At 40.7% G+C, this 25,715-nt stretch overlaps 1 protein-coding gene across 1 annotated transcript; it reads left to right on the top strand.

Annotated features, from left to right (window-relative positions):
• Positions 1-2,212: 2,212 nt before the first annotated feature.
• Positions 2,213-20,395, top strand: WSB1 (WD repeat and SOCS box containing 1). Its single transcript, XM_007420380.3, has 9 exons — positions 2,213-2,368; positions 6,485-6,653; positions 8,021-8,289; positions 11,079-11,210; positions 11,974-12,074; positions 14,946-15,118; positions 15,839-15,952; positions 18,294-18,401; positions 19,200-20,395. The coding sequence occupies exons 1-9, from the start codon at positions 2,329-2,331 to the stop codon at positions 19,357-19,359; spliced, it is 1,266 nt and encodes a 421-aa protein (XP_007420442.1). The 5' UTR covers positions 2,213-2,328; the 3' UTR covers positions 19,360-20,395.
• Positions 20,396-25,715: the final 5,320 nt, after the last annotated feature.

Genomic DNA, 25,715 nt, shown 5'->3' with positions numbered 1-25,715 from the left:
GATATCCAGTACATGGATCCAAAACACCTTTTACTCTTTGGATATGAAAAGTACACACCTCTACGAAATCCCATGTAAGTTGCCTTGAATTCTTGGAGGAAAAGGAAGATACAAATAAATTCGTAGCTGTTTCTTTATTCATCAGATTTATATCCATCTTTCATACTGGACCTCAAAGTAGCATACGTAGCATTCTCTCTTCTTTTTCCCCACAACAACCATCTTAGCTACTTGACCATCTAGGTTTTAATTGAACAAGTCATATCCCAATAGAAACCTAGCAGTCTGATCTGAAATCAGTTGCCTGGCAGAAAACTTTCCTCTAACATGTGCTAATTTTTCTTTTTTCAGGTAGTTTTGTTACATGAAACAGTATTCCCAAGCAATCTTCCCTACCAAGTAACCTGTGATTCACACATTACTAGGTGTCTGTTGTCATCATAGGAAGAAAGCCCTGTTAGTCTGGCGTAGCAAAGAATAAGGAGTCTGATGGGACCTTTCCCACTAGCAATTTTTATTCAAAGGCATCAGCTTCTTGTTGTGTGAATGCCTTTGCTGTGTCTGCACAGACCTAATATGGACATTCAATCATGCTGTACCATCTCTGTACCATCCCTCTTATGAGATATCTCTTTGGCCATTGTGGGAATTGGCACCAGGCTGGTTCCAGGTGTGGTTTGATCCAGCTTGGATCTTCATTTGCCAGTGGCCATGTTCACCCAACAGTCTTAATCTGATTTCTAAGTGAACCCATTGGCTGAGTGTGCACAATACATTAAACCAGCGTTTCTCAACCTTGACAACTTTACGATGTGTGGACTTCAACTCCCAGAATTCCCCAGTCAGTATAGGTTTATCTTAAAGCATGCTGGCTGGGGAATTCTGGGCATTGCAGTTCCAGAATTCGTAAAGCTGCCAAGGTGGAGAAACACTCCATTAAACACTAAACTAAGTAAACACAACAAGCCATAAGCCAGCCTATCCAAGAATAAAACTGATCAGTCTTAGAATGTAGCCAACACATCTTTCACGGGTTGTGCAAACACATTTTTATTTTTATTTATTTATACATCAAATTTGTCACCACCCATCTCGTTGAAACGATTCTGGGCGGTTTACAGCAGAGATAAAATTAATTAAAATACAATATAAAAACAATCCTAATAATACATAGCTTCCAAGAAAGATGGAGAGTTGGCGAATAACTCAGGGAGTGTCGTCAGCGGGCTAACCGCCCCCAGGGATGGCTAGAACTTATGTCGCCCCATGCACGATGGCAGAGCCAGGTCTTTAATCCTTTCCGGAAAGCTGGGAGGGTAGGGGCCCGCTGCATCTCTGGGGGGAGATCCATGATGTGCCAGCTACACTGTCCATTTATTGAAGAATCTGGGGAGAAATTAAGTCCACTGTTATTAAACTGAGAGCCAGTTTGGTGCAGTGGCTAAGGCTCCAGGCTCAAAAGCAAGAGGCCCTGAGTTCTAGTCCTGCGATGGCCACAAAGCCAGCTGGGTGACCTTGGGCCAGTCCTAGGAAGAAGGCAACGGCAAACCACTTCCAAAAACGTTGTCAAGAAAACTGCAGGGACTAGGTAGTCACCAGGTAGTCAACACTGACTCAAAGGCGTACACATACACACAATATTAAACCGGAGGTCCCTAGTGTGAATATAGCCTATAAACCAGTGTTGTCCAAACTTGGTGACTTTAAGATGAGTGGACTTCAACTCCCAGAATTCCCCAGCCAGCCATGCTGGGAGTTGAAGTCCACTCATCTTAAAGTTGCCAAGTTTGGACAACACTGCTATAAACCATCCTTCCCCAACCAAATGCCCGTCCAGCTCTGCATGGCTACACATCCCAAGCCTGAGAGTTCAACCCCGTGGAAAAAAGAACAATAGGATGTGGGAAAGGGTCCTTTAACTCTTTCCGTAGCCCAAGTGATCGTCTCTCTTCCTCCCCTTCTTCACCCAATGGACTCTTCCAAAGTAGCATCTGTCAGGATTTTCTCATGGGGGGCCTGACCTACTGCAGCTAAAGGAAGGGGGGGTGAAAGAAACAAGAGCTTTAACCCCGCTAAGAGGCTACGAGGAAAATCCAACGATCGTCTTCCACACTCCCTCCTCCACCACGCCCTTCACGCAGGGGCGCGGCTTTGCGAACCCCGCCAGGCCACGCCCTCTCTTTATAAGCCTTCCCGCGGCGGCCATTTTGTCTGTCTTTCTTTGGCTGCGAGTGGGAGACGTTGACGGAAGTGTCCTTTTTCCCACCGTTTCTTTTATTTTTATTTTTAAAAACTTGTTCAGAGCCGGAGTGAAGGGCCGCTCCGTAGATGGCCAGCTTTCCTCCGAGTGTTAACGAGAAGCTCATCGGTAAGAAAGAGCCAGTTCACGTTTTTAAAAAGAAAATATTTAGTTGTCAGGTTTATGGTTAATAAACGGCGGGACGGTTGAGGGAAGTAACGCTGGCTATAGGAAGGTCGACCGGTGGTGTGGGAAAAAAAGTAGCTTCATGTTGTGAATGCTTGCTTTAAAAACCATTAATTTTTCGGGGAGGGCCTTACTCCCAGGTAAGTATTTAAACCCGACTTCCTCCGTCTGGTATTTCCCAGACTATTTGATTTGCAACTGATTTCGGTCTCAGCCACCGTTTGTCTCTGGAGATAATGGGAGTCTCGTACGTCTGGCGGGCGCCACGTTGGGGAAGGGCAGTCTAGCTAGGCTAGCCCTTAGGCCACTGAAGAAGCGCAATTTTAAATGTGGGCGGATTTGCTGTCTGGATATGCTGCCTTATGAACAAAAGCTCTGCTTCCCTAAAAAGAAAGAATAATAATGCACGTTAGTAGAGGCTACCCTGTTGTGGCTTGTGTGTATTTGTATCCTATAAATGCAGATGTCAGCACCTATGTGTGTCTCTGTGTGCTAAAAGGAATAATCACGTAGTGGGGAGGAAGAGGAAACTGAAGCAGTTTGTAAGCAAAGAAGAGGAATTTGATGGGCATGTGCGGGGTCAGGCTGCTTCAGCGTTAATAGGAATGATCTAATCCATTTCAGAGGGATTGCATCTGGGTGGATATTCAGAGCAGTGCTTAAATTATAGGGAGAAGGTTAAGGTGACCCTAACAGCCCCACCCTAAGAGAGATTCCATTGCTTTGCCCATAGCGGCCCTGCCATTCTAAAAATAGTGGCTAAGGAGACGCCTCCTGACCCCTCAGTTATTTGAAGGATGTGGGTGGGCATGATGATTCAAGGGGCGGTGGGGCAGGTTGATAGAGCCTTTGTGGCAGGAGTCAAGTGCTTGTATTCTTCACAGCTACTAGGAAGGTAGATCACACCACCACCCCTTGCACACCAAGAAAGGAGGTGACGTGGACTGTAATCCAACATGTCTGAAGAAGGCATGGCTATGCTGGGTGTTCAGCAAATGTAACTGCAGAAAGGAGTTCGTCAGCTGGGAGGAGGCGTCCGGAGAATGAGATGATGGTGGCCCTGTCTTCTGGTTGGGAAGTGGGATTTGTGGTTTAGGGCATCTGAAGAAACCAAGGCTGAGGAAAATGAAGTTAGCTATGGTTTATGCTCGGGTTCCCAAATGAAATGGAGAAGGGGTGGGCTGTGTGGAGGTACAGCCCAATAATAAGACAAGGAACATGGGAGTCGAGGTAGTGGTGAATAAGAGGAAGAGGCTGGCCTCGGGGATTTGGTCAAATAGGGGAAAGTATTATAAGATTAAGGTCCTTTGCCATTGGGCATACTTGCGTCTATAGATAATGGGCAAGGCATAAAATGCTCCCTTCAGCCTGCAGAATAGCCAATAATACTTTGTGTTGCTTGCTCTATCATGGATGTTCCTTTTACATTATGACAAAACATTGGGCATAGGTGTAGTTGAATTCCATGTGATTTCCTTCTCTGTCAATTTACGTGTTCTCCAAAATATGCTGTTGGCCCTTCCCAGGAAATTATAGCACACACATAAAAACAGAGTGTTTACCAAACAGAGAGTCAGATAATTCAACCAAAGTTCAAATTGTTGACACATTAAAGACTAATAAATTAATTGTACCTTAGCTTTTTGGTAATGTTTTTAATCTCTAAGGTACCCGGAGAGATTTTATTTTTACTATAGCTGACGAATCATAACTTTAGGAAGTTTGGATGAATTCTCTCGATACAGAAACAATTACTAAAATTTCACATCTAATTTCACAAGTCCCATATGGAAGGAACAAGACTGTCTGCTTGAAAACCCCATGCAGATATTGAATGCAAATTGGTACAATTTTGCTGTCATAAAATGATCTGCAAAGTAATATGATTTTTCATTGATGCTAAAATTATTTAAATAATTTTAATACAATAAATTATTTCCCAGTCGCTACATCTAGTTTGGTCTAATGGTTAAAGTGCTAGTATAGGAGCAGGGAAACCTGGGTTCTAGTCCTGCCTTAGGCACAAAGCCAGCTGGCTGGATGACTCGGCCAGTCCCTCTCTCTCTGCCCTTGGAAGAAGGCAAGAGCAAACCACCTCTGAAAATACTACCTAAAACCTGCATGCATTTGTCTGTGTAGTCACCAGAAGTCTCATCTGACTCAAACCAAAGGAAAAAAGCACATAGTTTATGATCCTCAATTGTAGTATCTAACTTGTGCTTCATGTGGTAGTAGGAAGAATTGCAGCTTTTTGTCCCTTGCCATTTTAGAAATGACAAGCCTGGTTTTTACTGACCAGTACCAGACTGCTTCCTCCAAGGCACAGTGTTTGTAGGAATTTTAAACCAACACATCTGAAAGGTACCCATTTGCAGAAAGCTGGATTAGCAGCTGCCATTATACATATAAGTACTGAGTTTCTCTTGTACAATCCATGTTCTCCTCATCTTCCTCCTGGCTTTTACACATGAAAGTAAAGTGCAGCAAAGCCCAACCCAGCTATTCCAAGTGTAATAAAGGTAGGACAGCTGGGCAATCATCAGAATTTATTTAGTTGTAAGCAACTTCTATTGCCATACCAACTCTAGATGACATAAATACCATTTAAAACAACAAAGAATAACAAAAGAATTAAGAATCCATGTTAGGGAAACAAAATAATTGCACAGCCTACAAACATCAGCTGATCACAAGTCATGTCAGTCAGTCCAAGGCTTGATTTTGACAAGTCAATATCCAAAGCATTCATGTTCTGTTACATATTAAGCAGTTTTTACTAGAGAAAGCAGGCTTCTGGAAAGAACATTTGTCTAGAGAAATACAGTTCTGTTAATTTTGAAGTTAAATCTTTGGGTTGAAAGAGCATCAGTCTGATATTCTCAGTTCTGGACTTGGCATAAGGTGTGGAGTCCTTGGTGCTCTCTGAGGTTGTTTGTTCGCTTGTAGACATTTCAGTATCCAATTAGGTAACATCAGTGCCTAATAAAATGTGTAAGAAATACTAGGTCCCTTCTGAATAGGTGGAATGCATCACGGTGATGGTGCTGTTGGGTAACGTTCCCAAACTTGGCCTCATCTAGAGGACTGCAGCTTCCAGAAGCCCAAGGCATCTGATGACTGCTAGGTAGGATGGTCTAAGATAGGGCCATCTTGTTTCTTTCTCCACTGCCCTTGTGGAACTTACTTTCTGTGATCCAGCATCTGGTCCCTTCTGTGCGGGCATTTATGTTGGCTGCAAACTGCAAATTGCAGTCCCATTACATCAGATGGCAACAGATTGGGAAGGCCAAACATTTAAGTTTCTGCTTGTCATCTATAGGTATTTCAAAGCATTGGTATTTTTGAAAGTATGACAAATTTGAAGTACAAGCAAGAACTCTGCTGTATAAACCAGGTTTTTTTTAATGTGGACTTGTTTGCAAAACAAAGTTTTCTTTTAATTTCCAAGAGATTTTTTGATCCTCACCAGTAACACATTATAGAATGAGTTGGAAGAGGAGGCCTTAGAAGTTATCTAACCCAACCATCTGATCATTGTAGGATCCACTAGAGTATCTCTGATGGACCACCATACAACTTCCATTTGAGTTCCTTTAGTACTATAGAGAGAACTCATTGCTTCATGTGACAGCTTGTTCACATAAACTGGCTGACAGCATATGCAGTCAGGAAGTTCTTCCTAACATCTAGCCTGAACTTACTTCCCTGTAGTTTTAGCTGATTAGTTCTAGTCTTGCCCTCTCTGGCAATAGAAGATAAGTCCACTCTCTCTTTTGTAGGAAAGCTATTTAGATAATACAGGTATCACCACTATTGTAAGACAAATCTATCACTTTCCATTTTCTTTATATGCTTAGATTCTATTCATATTTATATTGTTTATTGTGCCTCTGACTTTAAAAATAAAATATAAATACATAATTTCTTATTCTGTTGTTTTGGGGAATAGGGCTCTGAAACAGGAATCAGGTTACATACGCACACTTGTTCAAAATGTTTAACATCTGGTATGTAGTGATGTATGTTGAATGTCTTACAATTGATGAACCCTCTTTTTAGGAAGATCACGGACAGTGGGAGAACTCTTAGCTCCGGCTTCTCCTTTTGATAAGAAGTGTGGACGTGAAAACTGGACAGTTGCTTTTGCTCCAGATGGCTCCTACTTCGCTTGGTCACAAGGCCATCGCATAGTAAAGCTTGTCCCCTGGTCTCAGTGCCTTAAGAACTTGTGAGTATGACTGGCTTAAAAAAGTCTGTTTGTCTATTTGTCTGCTCTTCCTACAGAGACCTTCCTATAGTGTTCCTATTATGGAAATTGGTTTTAATTTACCAGGGAAATTAAATACAATACCAGGGAAAGATAGTAGATTGAACCCAAATAGTTACATATTGACCGAATACATACATTGTGCTAAGATCATGGTTTGCTTAGACATAGCACATGGTTTGTCACAACACATTAAGCATAGCTTACAAGCCACAGTATCTAAATCTGCATAACACACTACTTACCAGACTGCCACGTTATGTCTTACCAAGTGTTGTGTAGTAGTAAAAACCAATGTGACTTAAGTATCCCATTGGCTTCACTGGGATTATCTATTCTAGCCTTCTCCACCTTTTGCTCTTCTAAATATATTGGATAAATTCCCAGAATCCCCAGCTACCATGGTCACTGGCACCATGTTAGGAAAGACTGCTTTGTTCTAAACAGAAGAGAGTATGTATCCAACCCAGTAAGCCATAGAGAGTGATTCCTCAACGGATTGTGGAAAGTAAAGAAAAGGAGGAGGTTTTCCAGATATTTGAGTGTATGCAAATGCTTCAGTTTAATCATACTTCCTCATGATAAAGCAAGCTAGTGTAGCTCAGTGGGCTGACATTTGGATTTGAATCTAGGAAGCATGGGTTAATCCTACCTTGGCCTTGGTATGCCCTCTGTCCAAAACAGTGACCTATTTCTTAGGGATGAAGAGATAAAATGCTTTCTTCTAGATAGAATCATCATCTTTCTCCATTTATGTGATGGAGTGTATCTACGAGGAGGAGAATGATATGGGAGACCAAGGCTATCAGGAAGGAGGGGGTGCATTCCAGGAGGGAAGAGGAGGCAAGAGGCAACACAGTCCACAGGGGGAGCATGAGAAGACTGAGAGATTCAGGATAGCCACTCCCTAGAATCTCCCAGGGTATATCCGTTGGTTGCAGGAGTATAGATTTAGTCTGGTAAGATTCTGTCTATAAGGTATAAGCAAATAAAGGAACTGTACTCGACTAGACTGTTTCATTGTTGTTCTTGGGCTGGGTCTGACAATGCATTAAATACTGGATTGCAAGTATTATTCATTATAAGGTGATAGATACTAGTGTTGTCTGCTGTCCATCACCGTAGAGAAATGTCTTTATATGAGTTAACTAGAAAAGCAAAATCCCTTGTCAATGGCGATCCTTGCCAATGTCAATGGGAGTTGAAGTCCAAAGGGCTGGGACATTATAATAGTTTATAACGGGACATTTAAATTGTTTTCTAAAAACTAGCTTGCTTTTAGGACCTTGCTCTTCCAAAACATTTACAGTTAATTTTCTCGCCCACAGTTCATTGCATGGTGTAAAAAATTTTGCCAACTTAAGTCATTCCAAGCTTTCAAGGCAGAACAGTGATGGCGACCAGAAAAATAAGCCCTGTGAGCAAGTCATAGATTGTGGTGACATAGTCTGGAGTCTTGCTTTTGGATCATCAGTACCTGAGAAACAGAGTCGTTGTGTGAATATAGAATGGCACCGGTTCAGATTTGGCCAAGACCAGCTTCTGCTAGCAACAGGCTTAGCCAATGGACGTATCAAAATATGGGATGCCTATACAGGTAAGGAAGGAAATTTTGACAGAGCTTCATGTATCTTGCTCTCCTTCTAAAACAACAGTGAGGTTAGCCCCCTTCAGATGTTGCCATAGTACAGCTTCCATCATTCTTAACCTTGTCATGTTGGTTGGAATTGAGGGGAGGCTAATGACATCTGGAGGATCGCTCCTATTTTTATTGTGGAGAAGAGGACCAAGAACGGCATACCAGCACATGAAAGAACTCTTGTTACCTGTGAACATCTTCTTTGGTGACCATGATAGAAATGGAATTTATAAGATTAGAGGCGTTGGAAGCAACTCTAAAAGCAGGCAGCAGGGAACAAATGGGAGGACTGCTAAATACTACATTTTTGGCCATTAAGACTGGATGTTGGACTAACTGACCCTATCTGATAAGACAGGAATTTTACTTTCTAATTAGTAACTTTATTCTCCATTGTACCAACATAGAATTTACTTTTGTGGACTAGCGTCTTTCATTGTCCTTTTATTAAACTCATTGGCTGGGTTCACTTTTCCTACTAAGCTACATTTTAAAGCCTCAAAAGTTTTAAGCCATGGTTTAAGCTTATAATAATTTACAAACCAAGCCACTGTTTTATATACTTGTTTAGTATAAATTATTTTACTTCTTGAAGAGTGTTTTTGCTACTGTAATTTTCATCCAGTTTAATTTTTATTTAACCTGAATGCAAGTTGATGTCCAGTTCTTCAGAATTGAAACAAAAACAGCACTGTGCCACGTAATCCTTAAGTTTTCAGCCAGTTGCTTTTGTGTCAAAATAAATCTTGCTATTGCTTAGGAGATAAGCTATCCTGGCACCTTTTTATAAAGCTTATCAAGTAGATAACTCAAGTATATTGACTTAAAGGAGGTCTGTTTGGGATCAGAGTTTTGTTTTTTTTTAAGCAAATAAACATAAGTTCTGTGTGATACTTCATTTATTAAATGTAGGACCTAGGGATCAATAGGGAGATTGAAAGAACTGGATTTGCTTAGCATCAGAAAAAGACAATCCAGGGGTGATACAATAACTGCCTTCAAATATTTGAAGGACTGTTATGAAGGTCAGGGACAGGCAACCCAGAGAAAGCATTGAAAATAATTTGTGCACAAACTGTTCTGTACAAGCACAGCTGGTTTTGGATGGTCCGTGTAAAAACTGCAATATGCGTGTTTGGTCCGGATAAGCAAGGAGAAGGGATTTTTTTTGTTCCAGATACAGACTGAACCAGAATTTTTCCAGGTAGGAGTGTTTGGAGGGGAAGGCCAGAGAGCATGGAAACAGTTTGAAAAGAAAGTTTGAAAACAGGGAGCCAGTTTGGTCTAGTGGTTAAGGCACCAGGCTAGAAAGCAGGAGATGGTGAGTTCTAGTCCTGCCTTAGGTATGAAAGCTGGCTGGGTGATTTTGGGCCAGTTACCCTCTCTCAGCCCAACTCACCTCACATGGTGGTGGTTGTGGGGAAAATAGGAGGAGGAAGAAGCGTTAGGTATGTTCGCTGCCTTGAGTTATTTATAAAAATATAAAGGCAGGATAAAAATATCTAAAAACGCCAAGGATGTTGGCGGCTGGGAGGCGGTGGAGGGAAGAGATTATGCTAGGAAGATTGGAGAAGTATGTAAGCAGTGAGACGTGGGGTGAAGTGCACCTGCCTTGTCCTACTTTGTCAAATCATTCTGGGATTCTTTTGAGGTTTTTTTTCAGCCCAAACCTGGAACAACAGAAACATATGTTTATGCTGAACTGTAGCCAACCCTGAATGGTTCAACAGAACTTTCTAAAGTGATTTGTTTTGTTTTGCGTGCATCCCTGGATCATAGTGCGAGGAATACCAAATTCTCTTATATCTGCCTTTCTGCCCACCAATCTCTCTGCTCCTCCTGATTTTTTAAATAGGAAACTATTTTTAACATCCATTTATTGTGGGGGTGGGTGTTGGGCAGCAAAGATCCCATTATGATGGTAAAGAATATACTGGTGCTCTAGTTCACCCTCTGATAAATGGCTATTTTGTAATTGGCTATGGCTACCATATCAGCCATTTTCTTAATAAGCAAGTTTCCTCTAGCAGCCATTTTGTGAAAATGCCCAACACAAGCTATCAGAACTCCGAATGTGCACGTAGTCCAGAATGGCTCTACCCAGCCCTGCTGGAGCAAACTTCTCTTCTGTGGCACTGGACGGTCAACCTTTTTGGGGTCAAGTCTGTATTTTAACTTTAAAATTTCTGGAATTCTCCAAAGGTTACAGACCTGTTTTGGGGAGTGAGAATTCTGGAGGCTGATGATAAAATGGATACACTTTGTTTCTCAAAGGCTCAATGCAGTAATTTTATTCCTTATTTTAGCTAAAGAGTGTGGAAATTTGTACCACCTAAAATCAGGTTTTTTTATTTCTCTATTTTTTGGCACAGAATTTACAGTTGGTTTGAGCTATTGTACAGTAGTCGTGGATAGTGTTGCGTGTGCATTTCATTTTATTTAAAACTTCCTATATTATAAAATATAAAATAGCACTCAGTTGCTTGCAAGCAGAGACAATAATATAAATTTAGGGCCTCATGACATTGGATACAACAATTACTTTCCAAGATTTATAAATATATATGAATTATATGTTCAAAGGAATAATATAGAGGGGAAAACTATTAAAGCTTCTCAATTTGGAACTGTCTCAAGAACTGCAATAATTTTATAGGATGATTTTTCTCCACTATTTCAACTATAGAATATCAAGCCCATGGATGTAGGTGCAGTTTGAAAACTATTAAAACACATTCTTCCAACAGGGAAGCTCCTCCTTAACTTAATGGACCATACTGAAGTTGTCAGACACTTGACCTTTGCCCCTGATGGCAGCCTGATATTAGTTTCGGCCTCAAGAGACAAAACATTACGAGTGTGGGACCTAAAAGATGACGGTATGTTTTTGGGAAAGTGACAACTGGGTTATAGAGCCTACAGCCACCAAAGTTTTGGGTGTTCTAATTCTCCTAGAAGTTGCCACCATTGTAATGTGACAAATGTACTATAAATAATCATACTATGTTAAATTAAAATTAAGGCATATTTTAATTTTGTTCTGACTAGCCCTGTTTAGTTTGTACCTTGTAGCACTCTTCTCAAAGACCATATGTGGTCCTTGGCAGGAAAAACATCGCACATCCTTTTGCTACAAGGGATGATGAAAGACCAGGAAGCCATTTACTCAGTGACTGTGGCATGTTCCAAGTAAACTTTATGGGTTTTTGAAATGGGGTTCGGTATCTGTAAAACCCACCTTGGTTCAACCTCAGATATATTGAAATTTGATCCCATACTTCCCGGAAGTTGTTAGCATTGGCTTTTAAAAGCAGCTTCTTATTAAATGGCATCACCTTGTTAGTGAGGAGAAGATGGAAAGCTGATTTTTTTTCTAGTCACTTTAAAGAAGTACCCATGTCTTGCTATCCTTAGGAGTATGATAAGAACTGGGCTAGTATATTCATCCATAATATAACTGTTTAGCATTTGGATTTTTCATCATTTTTACTTGGTTGTAGTATTAAAATCTCCCTGTTAAGTTGGCAACTGGTTTAAGTTCAGGCAGGCAAAGAATATTGCAAATTATGTAGACAAAGTCCCAAGCCTCTATAATTCAGAGTGCGATTGATGCGAATCTATTTTTTTTCTCCAATTTTCCAGGAAATATGATGAAAGTATTAAGAGGACACCCAAACTGGGTGTATAGCTGTGCTTTTTCTCCTGATTCTTCTATCCTCTGCTCCGTGGGTGCCAATAAAACAGTAGGTATCAAAGTTTCATGATCTTCAGCTTTTATTTCAATTGTGAGCAAGGAATAATTTGGCATCTTAAAATAAAACCTGTTTGTGCTTGGTGTCATGCTGTTTTGATGATGATGATGATGTGAGGATTTGCATGACCAAAATATTTACAATAATTAGCATAAGGCTTGCTCAGTTATTCGTTACTGAGCTGACACTGCATTGCTTTTAGATTCAAAGAAAATGAATCTTTTTTGCACATCTCCATCTGTTCCATAATTCTTTACCAATAAAATACAAATTCCAGTTTAAGAAGAAATGGTTTAATGTTAGTAGAAATACATTTTTTGTTCTTGCTGTCTATTATATTTTCCTCCTAAAGTCTGGGCTGCTCTCCTATTTAAAAATACAATAGCATTCTTGGTTGGTATTTAACTACAAGCAACCCTTGTGTCTTGGTGCCTTGTAAAGAGCCACTACGTTATGTTAGTTTTAAATAGAATTGTAATGCCCTGCTACAAAATTCAAATGCAGTGCATTTGAAGAATTAAGTTAATACTCAACATGAAGAGCCTTCCCCAACCTGGTTCGCTCCAGATGTTATTTAATAACTATTAATCCAGTCAAGGTGGCAATTGGTCAGTAATCATATTGGGGAAACACCTTGAGAGGATCAGGTTGTGGAGGCTGGAAGAGTAGAACTAGCTTGGGAGGGGAAGCAGTTAGCTTTAATCAGTGGGACTAACTTTTGAGTAAGCATATCAAAGACTGAGTTTCTGATCTTCTATATACCATAATAAATTCCAGATTGAACTCATATAAGGGTGGGCAACTTGTGTCTCCTGAGGCTTATCTATATGGAATCTCAAGTTTTGTTATGATCTGGAATTCTACATTTTCTGCAAAAAGTTAAATTTCTACAATACACAGTTGGCTGTAAGCCTGGAAATATAATGAGTGAAATCCAAGGTTTGCAATGAGCTGGGCAGTGTGGGAGGATGGTTCTGATTGGCAGTCGTAAAGCTTTTGGGTTAAACACCTATTTTAAAAATGAATCCTGTTTAAAACAAAAATAGAAGTTGGGGTGTGTTTTTGTATCACATTTGAGAGCCACAGCTGCAGAATTGATTTTAGAGGATGAATTGCACAGCTCTTAACTGTAGGCTTACCCCAGCCAAATTCTTGCAAAAAGGCTTTTGGCCTTTGATGCTATGGGGCCGGTGGGTGCTGTGGCTGCTAGTCGAAATTTAAGTTCTTCTGCAGTGGCCTTCAGTGTTGACCAAGTTGTCCATCCTCTGGGCTAGTAAGAATTCTGGCTTCAGCTTAGCAACTTAGCCAAGTTAGTGTGGTGGGGATTGGGGGAGGACATTTTTTAACATGATGAAGCAGTGGCACAGGGAAGGCAGAATAGTCAGTAAAGTCTTAAAATAGAACAGATGTGGATGTATGCCTTGATCTTTTAGGCTGTGTGTTTTCCATAAGCTTCTTGCTTTCCCTGTCACAGGTGGTGGCAGCAATATTGGTGTGATTGAGGGTAAGCTGGCACCACTCAGACAAGCGCACAATGGTGTTAGCTGGGCAGAAAGATTGGCACCTCCGGCTACCAGGCTGGAGGCGAACTTTACCATAGGACGAAGTAACCTAGCATTCGGCTACAGGGTGTACTGTACGTACGCAGGTGCTGGTTGATGTCCACTTTCTGCTTTTTTTTCCCTTTCTTTTCTTTTTTATTTTCTCATTGGTGAGAGCCGTTGACTCCTTTTTAAAGAAAAAGCGTTTTAGTTTTTCATTCCTATGGAATGTTGGAGTCTTGTAACTGAGACAATTGTTGTCAGAGTTTACTATAGCTGATTTAACAAAGTTTGGTTACAGTAACATAACTGAGACTTAAATAACTCACTTTCTCTACGTTATGCACAAATTCATGTTGTGCAATTGTATATTTAAAAGCTCTGCCCATTCTTAAGGCTCAGAGTGACTTACAATAAATAAAATAAATAAACCTATGTTATGTTATTAAAATAACAACCACAACCCATCTTCTGTGCAGATTTGTTCCCATTGCTAGACTTGATAATACACAAAAATATGTAGTATAAATTTGATAGTTAGATTCTCCCAGACATGTTTAAAATTGACTGCAATGTGACAAAACATTTAGATGCACATGAACTATATTTGAGCCATGCCTGCCAGTGAAATGCTTATTTACTGAAACCTTTTATTTAAAAAAAAAGCCTGGCAATAATGTTTGATTTTTATGTTTAAAATTAAGCTTAAAATGTGCATACTTTTAGTAACTTGGATTAATTTCTGTTTTTGCCAAGTCATGTCATTTGGCTGTGACAATACCTGTTTTTGCTTGCAGTATCTGTTTCTCTTCCTAGGCTGACGTTGGTGATCCAAGCCTATTGTAAACAAGTGGTCTTAAACTCACAGGGGATTCCACGGGAGTAACAATATGTTAACCTTCCTTTTTTTTTCTGTCTGTATATTTCTTAAATTTGGGGTAGATAATTGAACAGAATGGGGATGTTAGTACTTTAACCCTATTACTGTATTTTTAAAAAATAAAGTAGATATATATTACATGACTTTCAGTTAAGAATCCTACACAGTTAAATTTCCACTTGACATTTATCTTTGTGTATTTTTGGCTTACATTACAAATAACACTTAACATGTTAGCATTGCATGTATACTTTAATTTCTGTAATTCTGAGTACGACACTGAGCGTATTCTTTAATTGTAGTAATTCATCATGCTTGGCCTTTAATTTTAATTCCAAGTCAAACTAGTACAAACATCTGGGATGGGGGAGGGACTACTTGTGTGAAAATGCTTCCACTGGGACTGAACAGAACTATAACATGGCCCTGTTTTGATTACAGGTATTGCTTTGGGATATGGATAAATACACCCTCATCCGAAAGCTGGAGGGGCACCACAACGATGTTGTAGCCTGTGAGTTTTCCCCTGATGGAGCCTTGCTGGCTACTGCATCTTATGACACCCGCGTATATGTCTGGGACCCCCATATTGGGGCGATACTGATGGAGTTCGGGTAAGCCAGTGGATTGGCGTAGGTCACTGTTTCTTAACCTTGGCAACGTTAAGATGTGTGGACTTCAACTCCCAGAATTCCCCAGTCAGCATGCATAGGCGCAGAGAAATGGCAGCAGGGGAGCAATAGGTTATGTTCAATTTTGTTCATGCAGAATGGATTTTTCCTCTTCTCCTTCCCTCCTGAGGATCTCTTTATTCCAGAACCCCAGAAAATACCCCTCCCCTCCCAGGCAGTTTGGAAACACCTACCAGCACTGTGGGCTGCTTCCTGTGGGGCTCCAGTGGGAGGCATTCTTGAGGTGAGAAGAATATAGGAAGGCTTTGGCCCATCTCTGGAGACACAGGACCCTGTTGACTGCTAAAGCAAGTGGTGATTTGTTCACTTCTGCACATCGATATGTTGTTTGGCACATTGCTTTAAACTAGTCACTTTGTAGATTGTTAAGTAGCCCTAAGCTGCTTTTGACAAAGTCTCTTGTAGTATTACTTTAAAAGTAAACACAAAGAATGCTAACTTAAATGTTGGCTTCTGTCCAAGCAAATGAAGGGGAGAGAATTTGGAATATGTCCTCTGTGATTGAAGCTGCATAGGTCTGTCTTCATTCTCAGGTACTTGGTCACGGAGCATAGGGACCTCTGATGTAGATCTCAATTTAACGATCAAGTGAAATGGAAATGCTTCCATAGCTTTGATGTCAAGTTTCGTTTTTATCCACAGGCATCTGTTTCCCCCTCCAACTCCAATATTTGCTGGAGGAGCAAATGACCGTTGGGTCAGATCCGTATCTTTCAGTCATGACGGACTGCATATTGCAACCCTTGCTGATGATAAGTATGTATAATGAAGCATGCTGGATTTTGCTAGTTCTTGCTGGTTGGGAAAATAATCTTGTTCAGTATTTTAAAAAAAAATCCTGGCACTGGTTCATTCAAGTGGATGAGAAAAATATGGCCTTTTCTGGGCCTAACTGCCATTAAAGGTGATCCATAATAATCAGATTAAAATATAACAAAAACAATTGATTTATATTTATAATTTCAATTTCTGTGGTTGCCACTTGAGCAGTAAGTGAGCCAGAGGCAAGATAATGTCAGGCATAATGAGCAAGAAAGGCAAATATCTCAAAAGATTAAAAAAAAAAAAAAAAGCCAACATCAATTTTTAAAAATGCTTTGAAAGCTCTCCTAAAAGTCAGGAAAGGGTGCCAGCTGCTATGTTCAAGAATAGGATTTACAAAACCTTGCTGCTTGCTGTCATAGAAAGGATTAGCCTTGTATCCTAATCAGTCACGTCAGTCAAGGTTGCCGGATTATCCTGGGGCCCGTCTGATTTGAATGTGGTAGCTGGATTAAATGGGGGGGGAGGTGTTGTTTCCTCATTTTTTAAAAAGAGGGGACAAGTTTGCAGGAAACTGCTTGCACAAGTTGTTTTCCCAAGAGTGACGTTTTTGCAAATGTTTCAGTCAGCACGTCCAAGCTAGTTCTCCAGTAGCACACCTCCTGTTGCATTACCACTGCTCATGTGAGAGTCCTGTCTTTACCTCTCAGAATAACATTGTGTTGAGAATTTTAGTTGGGCACCTTGTCATTGCTTTGGCTCCATTGTCTCGCAGCAGCGCTGCCAAGGCCCCTTGCTACCAAAGTGTTAACCTTCCCAATTCATTTCATTTTCCTTTTATTATTAAGGTCACAAGACTTGCACGATCGAAAGAGTACCCCTTCAGGAAATAAATTAAATAGAACTGTCGTGACCCAGTGACTCCGTTCAGCTCTGTGTAATCATTAACCGTTGAAGGTTTAATGAAGCGTAGCAACTTTATATATGCCTTGGACACTTATGCCTGCTAACAGATGCTGGAAAGTAGTCAGTGCCCTCTGGAGTTCAGCTAGTAAGGAAACCATAAAATGACCTGCCATTGTAATGAGGGCAGATTAGAACGATGGGGCTGAAAGTTCTGGTTGATCAGACCTGCGAGGACAGTTGCAGTCTTTCACTGAGATTTGCTGTAGTTGGCAACAGATCAGAGCATGCCAATGAGAATGCTCTTAATTTCACGGACTCCAGGGAATAAAGATAAGCCAGTGCCCATTGTCATCCTGTAAGGCTTTCCAGAGATACAGCTGAGTAGAAGATGCATAAATTGGATAAACCAAGGATTGGAACGTGTGTGCAGGTGTGAGGCTTACTGAAGACAGGGACACCATTGTGTGCTTCTTAATTTGGCAATGGCAGTGGCCAATTGGGGTTACTTGTTTCAAGAACCGAGGCTCACAAATTGACCCTTAAATTACTTTGCAATACAAGAGGACAATCTCCTGCCCACCTCTAAAGCTGGGTGGAAGCTTGAGACTTAAAGCACAGAAACCAGACAAGCCTCAATCTTCTGTTCCAGCAAGGAAGATAGAGTTTTCCCTTTGCTCCTGTAAAGGCTTGCAGTACTTTGGATTGCTACTGAGTTACAACAGTTGTGTTTACATGTTATAGAAAGCCAGTGTGTGGTTTGTTGGCTTTGGATGAGTACTTTGCATGAACCAGTTATTGTGATTTGCAAATCATGGTTTATTGTTTAGCATGTGTCAGCCCTCTAAGGTAGACCAGACTAGGAAACCACAAGTCATGCAAGCTAATACTACTTGTATAAGGTTATTAGTAACAGAACCTTGCAAGTCTGAATGTGCCCTCCCTCCCTTTATCTTCACGAGAACTAGGAAGGGTCTTGTCTGAGACACCTACTTGGGTTACAGTTTTGGCCCAGACTCCAGTTTCTTTTATCTGTCCGTTGTCTTGGTTGTGGCTCTTCCGCAAGGTTACAGCATGGTAAAGGTGAATCCAGCTAGTTGTACTTAATTGTCAAGACTGTAGTTAAACAAGATAGCTTGATGCCATCTGAAATTGAAATCGGTAGAAGAACCAACTCACCTAAAACTCTGCCCTGAGATCATGCTTGAATTGAGGCCTAGATGCACAACTTGGGAGATCTGGCTGGAACTCTTTATTTCTATAGTTTATATTGATCATAGGATGCCACTCTTTGGGGCTGCTCTGTGTTCTTTCATGGATCATAAGTTCCTTGGAGGATCCTCTGCCAGCCGTTCCACACATGGGATGAGCAAAACACTTTGCAAGATTGATCTCAGTCAGGCATTTAACATGTCTGCTTCTGCTGTTCCAGGCTGGTTCGTTTCTGGAGAATTGATGAGGATTACCCTGTGCAAGTTGCGCCTTTAAAGAATGGACTTTGCTGTGCCTTTTCTACTGATGGCAGTGTTTTAGCTGCTGGGTAAGGAGACCTTGCAAAAAAAAATAAATAAATATATACACACACACACACACACACATATACATACACACACACACACACACACACGCATACTTATTCATTTCACTTAGAACGCAGCTTTTATTCTCTTCTGTCTTCCTTCCCACTAGCCTCCCCTTTCTGTAGTGACGTGTATCTGCCCCTCACCTTCCGCTGGAGCAGGACAGCTCAGTGGCAGAAGAACAGCTACCGTTAATTATTTATTTGTTAGATTTATATCCCACCTTTATATCCTCCAGGAGCCCAATGCCGAACACAAAGCATGCCTTCCTCTCATCCCCTCCCTGCCGACAACAGTCTTGTGAGGCAGGCTGGGATGAGATTAATGGCTAGCCCAAGGTCACCTAAGCTTCCAGGGTTGACCTGAATGTGGGTCTCCCCAATCTTGTTCTGACACTAACAGTTGCATCAAACAGGCTCTGTTTTGCCCTTTGCAGGTATGAAGGGCATCCTGCAGTTAGCCAGGATTTGGCAATCTCTCAAGATTTGGCTATTTAAAAATATATATATTTTGATATAACAGAAATCCTGTAATTGTGAAGTGGGGGTATTAATAACTTTGGCAGCAAGCGAGCTGGCTGGAATTTGGGGCCCCAACCCACTGTCCTCTAGCAAGAGTAAGAAACCCTCTATAGATATTGGATCCCCTCTGCTCCAGCTGAGGAGAAGAGTAGCAGTCTACACCACAGCCAGTATTCCTTGGAGAAAAACCAGATATAAGGTGCTTGCTTACTTCTATATGGTTTTTTTGCCCCACAGAACACAGGATGGAAGTGTGTATTTCTGGACCTCTCCCAAACACATTCCCAGCCTCCAGCATTTGTGTCGCATGGCAATCAGACAGGTTATGCCTACAAAAAAAGTGGAGAACTTGCCTGTTCCCTCAGCCATCATCTCTTTCCTTTCCTACCGGAGTTAGAGAAACAATCGTGAAATAATAAAAAGCACCAGGCTTTTTAAAGCCTTTGAGCTTCAATCATCCACAGGTTTTGACGTTGCTGTGATTTATTTCCTGAAAAAAAGATAAACAAGATCCCAAATACTGACCACACTGAATTTCTAAAGGTATTATTTATAGAAAAACAACAGAGTAGGTGTGTTTTCCGAAGTTGTGAGATAGCTTTTTCAAAAGAAAGAAGCTCTAACTGTGAAACCTTGTACATAATTGGATGTAAGCTGCTATGTGCTATCCATGTATATCTTTTGTTATTGCTTTTTTTAACTGTAGTATGTAGCGTGCATGCACAGACAGGAGTCCATGTGTATATAAGTGTGTGCATGTGGGTATATTCACAGTATAAAAGCCTCTTAAGATTCACCAGTGTTTGCTTCTTTTCCCCAGATGTAAGAACCGTTATGTCAACAATGCACAATACATCAAACACGTACATTAATGTGTCTGTTGTCTCTGGAGCCACCAGCAAATCGGTGCTGTGTAAAATAGGACAGTAATTCTCATGTTTGGAACATTGAGCTACATAAATGCTGGCAAAATCTTGAGAGGCTTTTTGTCCTGTGCTTTGGGTAGGCCATACAAAGCTGGCCCTGCTTTTTCATCTTACAAGGTAGAAGCAGGGAATTTTTCAACACATACAAGTGTGAGCAATGGGGCACAGGTTGGACAGTTCATTTAGCAGGGATATCTCCTCCAAGGAGGCCTTAATTTTGCAGCAAAAGTTTGTTTTGGGAACGTGGGAACTTTTGAATTCCTGCCTGATGACTTCCAATAAATGAGCTATCCACAGGCTCTTTTTTTTTATTCCATTATCCTGTGAGGCTTTGTCATATCAAGGCATAATACTGGGTGAACTACCAAAGACAAACAACTTAGTGTTTCTTTGCTTTTGCCTTCAGTTTATCTGGACGTGCAGATAGAAAGAATGTATGCATTGCTTAAAATGCCTGACTATATTTTGTTTGAATTTTTATATATATATTAAATAATTGTACAGAAATCAGAATTCAAAGGCTGGTTATTTACACGCTTGAGAGAACAGGGAGAAATTTGAAGAATATATGTGTAATTTGTGTTACAGCTTAAGATAGTTATTCTGAAGGTACCAACCACCATTAATCTTTTTAAAGGGCAAATGCTATTTTAGATTGGATCAACACAAATATAACTTCCAAATCCAAGAGAATGATTCTTCCATTTCTTTCTGTGTTAGTCATATCCTTTTTCAAATAAGGTATCCAGTTCTGGGCATCACTTTGAGAAAGATTTGGAGAGGGCAATGAGGATGATCAGAGGATTAGTTCTTAAGACCTGTGAAGAGAGAATGGAGGAACTGGGTATATTTAGCCAAGAGAGGACAAGACTGAAGGGGGTAAGACAGCAGTGGTCAAATACTACCATAGTTATATTGTCCTGTCTTGTGTGCTCTTCCATGTGGGGCATGCTCCAGGCCCTTCTTCTAGGCCAACGTCCTCCAACAGGATCTAGGAAATATGCTTTTTCCGTGGCAGCACCCACTTTCTGGACTCATTCTCTCTCCTAAGATTCAATTGGCCCCAACCCTGCTATTCTTTCATAAGATACTTAAAAAATACTGGTTTTCCCCCCAAACCCTTTGGCCGGGATGTTAGATGTACCCATCTTTGGAAATCGTATGGTATGGATGATAGATGGATTGCGTGTTTGTGTGTGTGTGTGTGTGTGTGTGTGTGTGTGTAAAAGAATTTTTCAATGTAATAAAATATACAAAATAAACAAGAACAAAGAAAATAGAGAAACAAAGAAATTGAAAAGAAAAAACATAATTGTGCCTTCTGCCCATCTTTCTGTCAAGTAATTATCATCATAAACTTTTCCCCAACCTCTTTGCCCCATTTTTAATCCTCAAATCCTGAAATCATCAATTCATTTTTTTCTTCTTTCAGCAAAAAGTCCATCCAATTATTATTTTTTATTTTGTTGACTGTTTTTAATGACTTGTTAGCTCAGGGTCTCTGGTGAGCATATCCATATAAATTCATTATTCATTCATAAATTATTCATATAAATTCATCAATTCAATAAAATATCCTCAAAAAGGTAGCATTCAAAAGGAATCCAAGTCGTCTTCTCCCGAAAGTGGGCCAGGGAAGAACAGATTTAAATTACAAAAGGCAGATTTCATTTGACCATTAGGAAAAGCATAATGTTTCAATAATGGAACGAATGACCCAGCAACTTAGTGAGCTCCCCATGCCTAGGTATGTTCAGGTTTAAGCTAGACAGCCATCTGTAAAAAAAAATCAATTTTTTGCATGAATCTGAGCTCCATGGCCCAGATGCCCCTACCAGCTCTGATTCTATAGGTTAAGTGTATCGGAATTCAGAGAGCACATTATGGGTGCTCACCAGATGGGACATGAAGGGTGCAACCATTCACAACATCCCCATTTACTAGAAGGCAAAAGAGTAAAGCTGCTCCCATCCACTTGCAGTCCCCCAGGATGTCCTCTAACCTCAAATGAGAACCACAAAATCTCTTTAGAGTCTGGCAATTCACAAGAGAGATTTTGATAATCACCTTCAATGAATTCTCATCAGAAGTAGACAATTTGATGGCATTCAGGAAAAGTGCTACCGATCTTGATATACCATCCCAGATGTACCATCCCCCATCCCAGCTTGGAGAACAGTGGCATATAGGATGGAAGCAAAAGAAATTGAAAACACAACTCTGAAGGCTGGTGGGCCCTCCAGAAAACAGGAAGCAGACAGGAGACCAAAAATGATGGAAGTCTTCCAAGGCTAGAAGGATGATTCAAGAAGCAGTTCCTGAATAATGAATAAAACTTATGGACAAGGCAGGAAGTGGGCACTTTGTGGTCAGGGACTTGGTTCCTCCTGTTCCAGATGTGTCTATGTACACAAGCCATGCCTATAAATCTCTGTGGCTGTATTGCATACTTCTTGTGAATTATAAGGCATGATGGTTCTGCTTTCTTTGCAAAAGAATACTTGGTCTAGGATTTAATGTCCAATGTTTTTGCATAATGCAATTCTCTGTCAATGATTCATAAAATATTGTGGTTTAGCAATTTCTGGTGATGAGTGAACCAACAGCAAATCCAAGGGAAATGGAAAAGAATTTCCACAGACATCAGTTATTTTCTGTCCGTCTTTCCCTGCTGTCTAGTGGACCATAAATTGTTTAGCTCAAGAACCTAGATTTTATTTTTGCAAGTTTATTTGTTGTTTTAAACTACACATTATTCAAACATGCACTGATCAACAAAACTGAAAATTAAATTAAAAGATGTAAGACCAATATATATTAACAAGAAAGTAAGCAAACCAGTAACTACACAAAAGCAAAAAACCAGCATCAGTTGCAAACTTATATAAACACAGATAAGCCTCAGCAGCTGGTAGTTGCTGGCTAACCTTGGCTGGACTTGGAAGCTAAGCAGGGTTAGGTCTGGTTAGCAGGTAAGAGGGATTCTACCAGGGCTATAAGGATGAGGTTTAGTTGCACTGGCCAAAATGAGCCGACACTGATTGTTACCAGGGAATGTTGAATTTGGCATGGTTGCAACTAAGGGTGGTAACCTGGCCTATACCTTCATTATCTTACAAAAAGCTATTTTGATGGAATAAACATCATTGGAAGTGACTGAAGAAGGCTAAACAAGGAGTTTCCAGCTCAGTGAATAGGTGTCAGGTTCAGCCCAAGAACAACGACGAGGCAATCCAGCACAGTTCAGCTCCTTTATTAGCTTACACCTAATGGACAGAATCTCGCCAGACTAAACTTATGCTAAAGCAACTAGTGGATATATCCCGTGAGACTCTAGGGAGGGGCCAACCTCATCCTCTTCATCTTCTCACACTCTTGTTGCGGGCTGAGGAGGCACTTGCTCTGGAATGTCTCTCCCCCCTCCTGACAACCTTGAGCTTCCATTCCAGAATCTTCCCCGCTCATGCCATCCATTACAATAGGATCAAATAGAATTTATGAAATTATTTGGGAGAAAATTGAAGTGAGGAAATACTGGAAGGAGTATTTCAGAGGTTGGTATAGAAATAATGGCAATGTAGCATTAAAATAAACGCTATAAATGCATCCAAGAAAAAAAAATGAAGAGGAAGCCACAAATGTTAAGGGTGTACATGGAGACAGTACGACTGGAGACATGTTAAAATATGTCATTTGCTTATGAAGTGGCTGCTTACTATGTACAGGTCGTCCTTGTTTAGCAACTCCCTCTTTTAGCAACCATTTGCAGTTACGATGGTGATGAAAAAGTAACTTTGCAACCAATCCTCACATTTACAACCTTCGCAGCCTGTAAAGCCAAGGAAAGTGGAAGTCAGATCATAAGCACAGTTGCAGTTTCACTTAGCGACTACTTCACTTAACAACTGAGTTGCCAGTCCCAATTGTGGTTGCTAAATGAGAACTACCTATATGTGTGAAAGCTCTCTGCCCATGATTGGAAAAATGCCATCATTGTTCCCATTATACAAGGGAAAGATAGCAAGAGTGGATGCAGACATTACAGTTTAGTGGGCCTGGAAAGGTGTTTGGAAGAACGTCTAAAGGATATGAGAAGTAGGATACACAGACACATTTTGATCTTCAGCAAGCCATTGAGAAGTGGATGAATGTGAGAAAGTTTATTGTATCTTTGTGGGTTAGAGGAACTCTATGATAAAATGAAGAAGCTTAAATTCTGGAATTTTTTGTGCAAATAATCAAGTTTAAGACTGGTTGCTGAATGAGATGAAAGCAGTACAGTATGTGATATGCATGAGGATAAGCAGAACGTTTAGTGAATGATTCAACATTGAACAGGAGGAGGAAGACAAAGATGTATGATGTCCTCCTGGTTGCATAGCCAGTTTATGGATAAATGTATAGGAATGGTTGTGTGGATAAAATATGTGTGTTAGAGCACTTTTGTATACTAATAATTTGCTGCAAGTACTAGATAAATTTATTGCTGATGTATGTTGGATAACTGAGAAAGGCAAAGAATGCCAAAAAAAAAAACCCACCAAAAACCCTGAGTCACTGATTATAAAAAGAGTTTTGGTTGTGTCAGTCATGTCAAATTGTGGAATGTCACAGTCACTCATGCCCTGGTCACCTCCGGGTTGGACTACTGTAATGCGCTCTACATGGGGCTACCCTTGAAGAGTATCCGGAAGCTACAGCTGGTACAGAATGCAGCAGCGTGGACAGTTCTTAATGCCCCTAGGAGGGCACGTGTAACACCCCTGTTGCGTGAGCTGCATTGGTTGCCAGTTTGTTTCCGGGTCCAATTCAAGGTGTTGGTCATCACCTTTAAAGCCCTTCATGGCATGGGACCAGGTTATCTGAGGAACCGCCTCGCCCCGGTCATCTCAGCCCGCCCCACTCGGTCCAGCAGAAGGGGCAGGTTGCAGACCCCACCCGTCAAGGAATTTTGATTGGTGGGGTCTAGGCAGAGAGCCTTTTTCTGCTGTAGCACCCGCCCTATGGAACATCTTGCCGCCTGAGGTGCGGTGTGCCCCCTCCCTCATTGCCTTCAGGAAAGAGATCAAATCCTGGCTCTGCCAGAAGGCTTGGGGGCCAGAGGGGGGCCCGCACCTATGGAGATGGCTGGTGGGGTGAGGGGTTGTCCCCCCCCCAGCATCTTACAGGTTTTTTAGGGCCAAATTATAGGAGGTTTTTAGGCCATTTTTATATATGTTTTTAACTATTTATAGATTATGTCTTGGTCTGGAGAGTCCTGTGTTTTTTATTATTAGTGTGAGCCGCCCAGAGTCACCCATTGGGGGAGATGGGCGGCATACAAATTTGAAAAATAAAATAAATAAATAAATAAATAAATAAATAAATAAATAAATAAATGTAGTTAGGAAAATGGGAATCCCAGAACCTATGCACAGGACAGGAAGGCGCAGCCCAGGGGGAATATGGTGAAACAGGCCGGTCCCAACTCAGCCAAGAAGTGAGATAAAGCTTCATACTCTCACTTATTTATTCATCCTATATACAGAATATAGAGACAGGGAAGCTGTATTGGAAGAAGATGAGCTTGGTTTTAAAATTGGAGGAAGAAATATTAATAACTTGGCCTATGCTGATGACACTCTGATAACTGAAAATAGACATGATCTGCAGGTTCTAGTTATTAAAGTCAAGGAACATAGGGAAAAAATGAGGCAAACATTAAATATAAAAAAGACCAAAATATTGACAATGGGTATAGCAACTAGCCTTACAATTGACAATGAAGACATGGAAGTGATGGATAGCATTTGTCTTTTAGGATCCACTATCAACAATAAAGAACCAG

The sequence above is a fragment of the Python bivittatus genome, unplaced genomic scaffold (genome assembly GCF_059951505.1).
Source record: "Python bivittatus isolate LINGU-HERP-01145 unplaced genomic scaffold, Pbiv_v1 ctg000690_np1212, whole genome shotgun sequence".
NCBI lineage: Eukaryota > Metazoa > Chordata > Lepidosauria > Squamata > Pythonidae > Python > Python bivittatus.
This window is presented reverse-complemented; position numbering and strand designations above follow the sequence as displayed.

Coding starts and splice junctions, on each gene's coding strand:
- WSB1 (XM_007420380.3), top strand. CDS start 2,329: ATGGCCAGCTTTCCTCCGAGTGTTAACGAGAAGCTCATCG. Junction 2,369..6,484: donor TGTTAACGAGAAGCTCATCG/GTAAGAAAGAGC, acceptor CCCTCTTTTTAG/GAAGATCACGGACAGTGGGA. Junction 11,211..11,973: donor GTGGGACCTAAAAGATGACG/GTATGTTTTTGG, acceptor CCAATTTTCCAG/GAAATATGATGAAAGTATTA.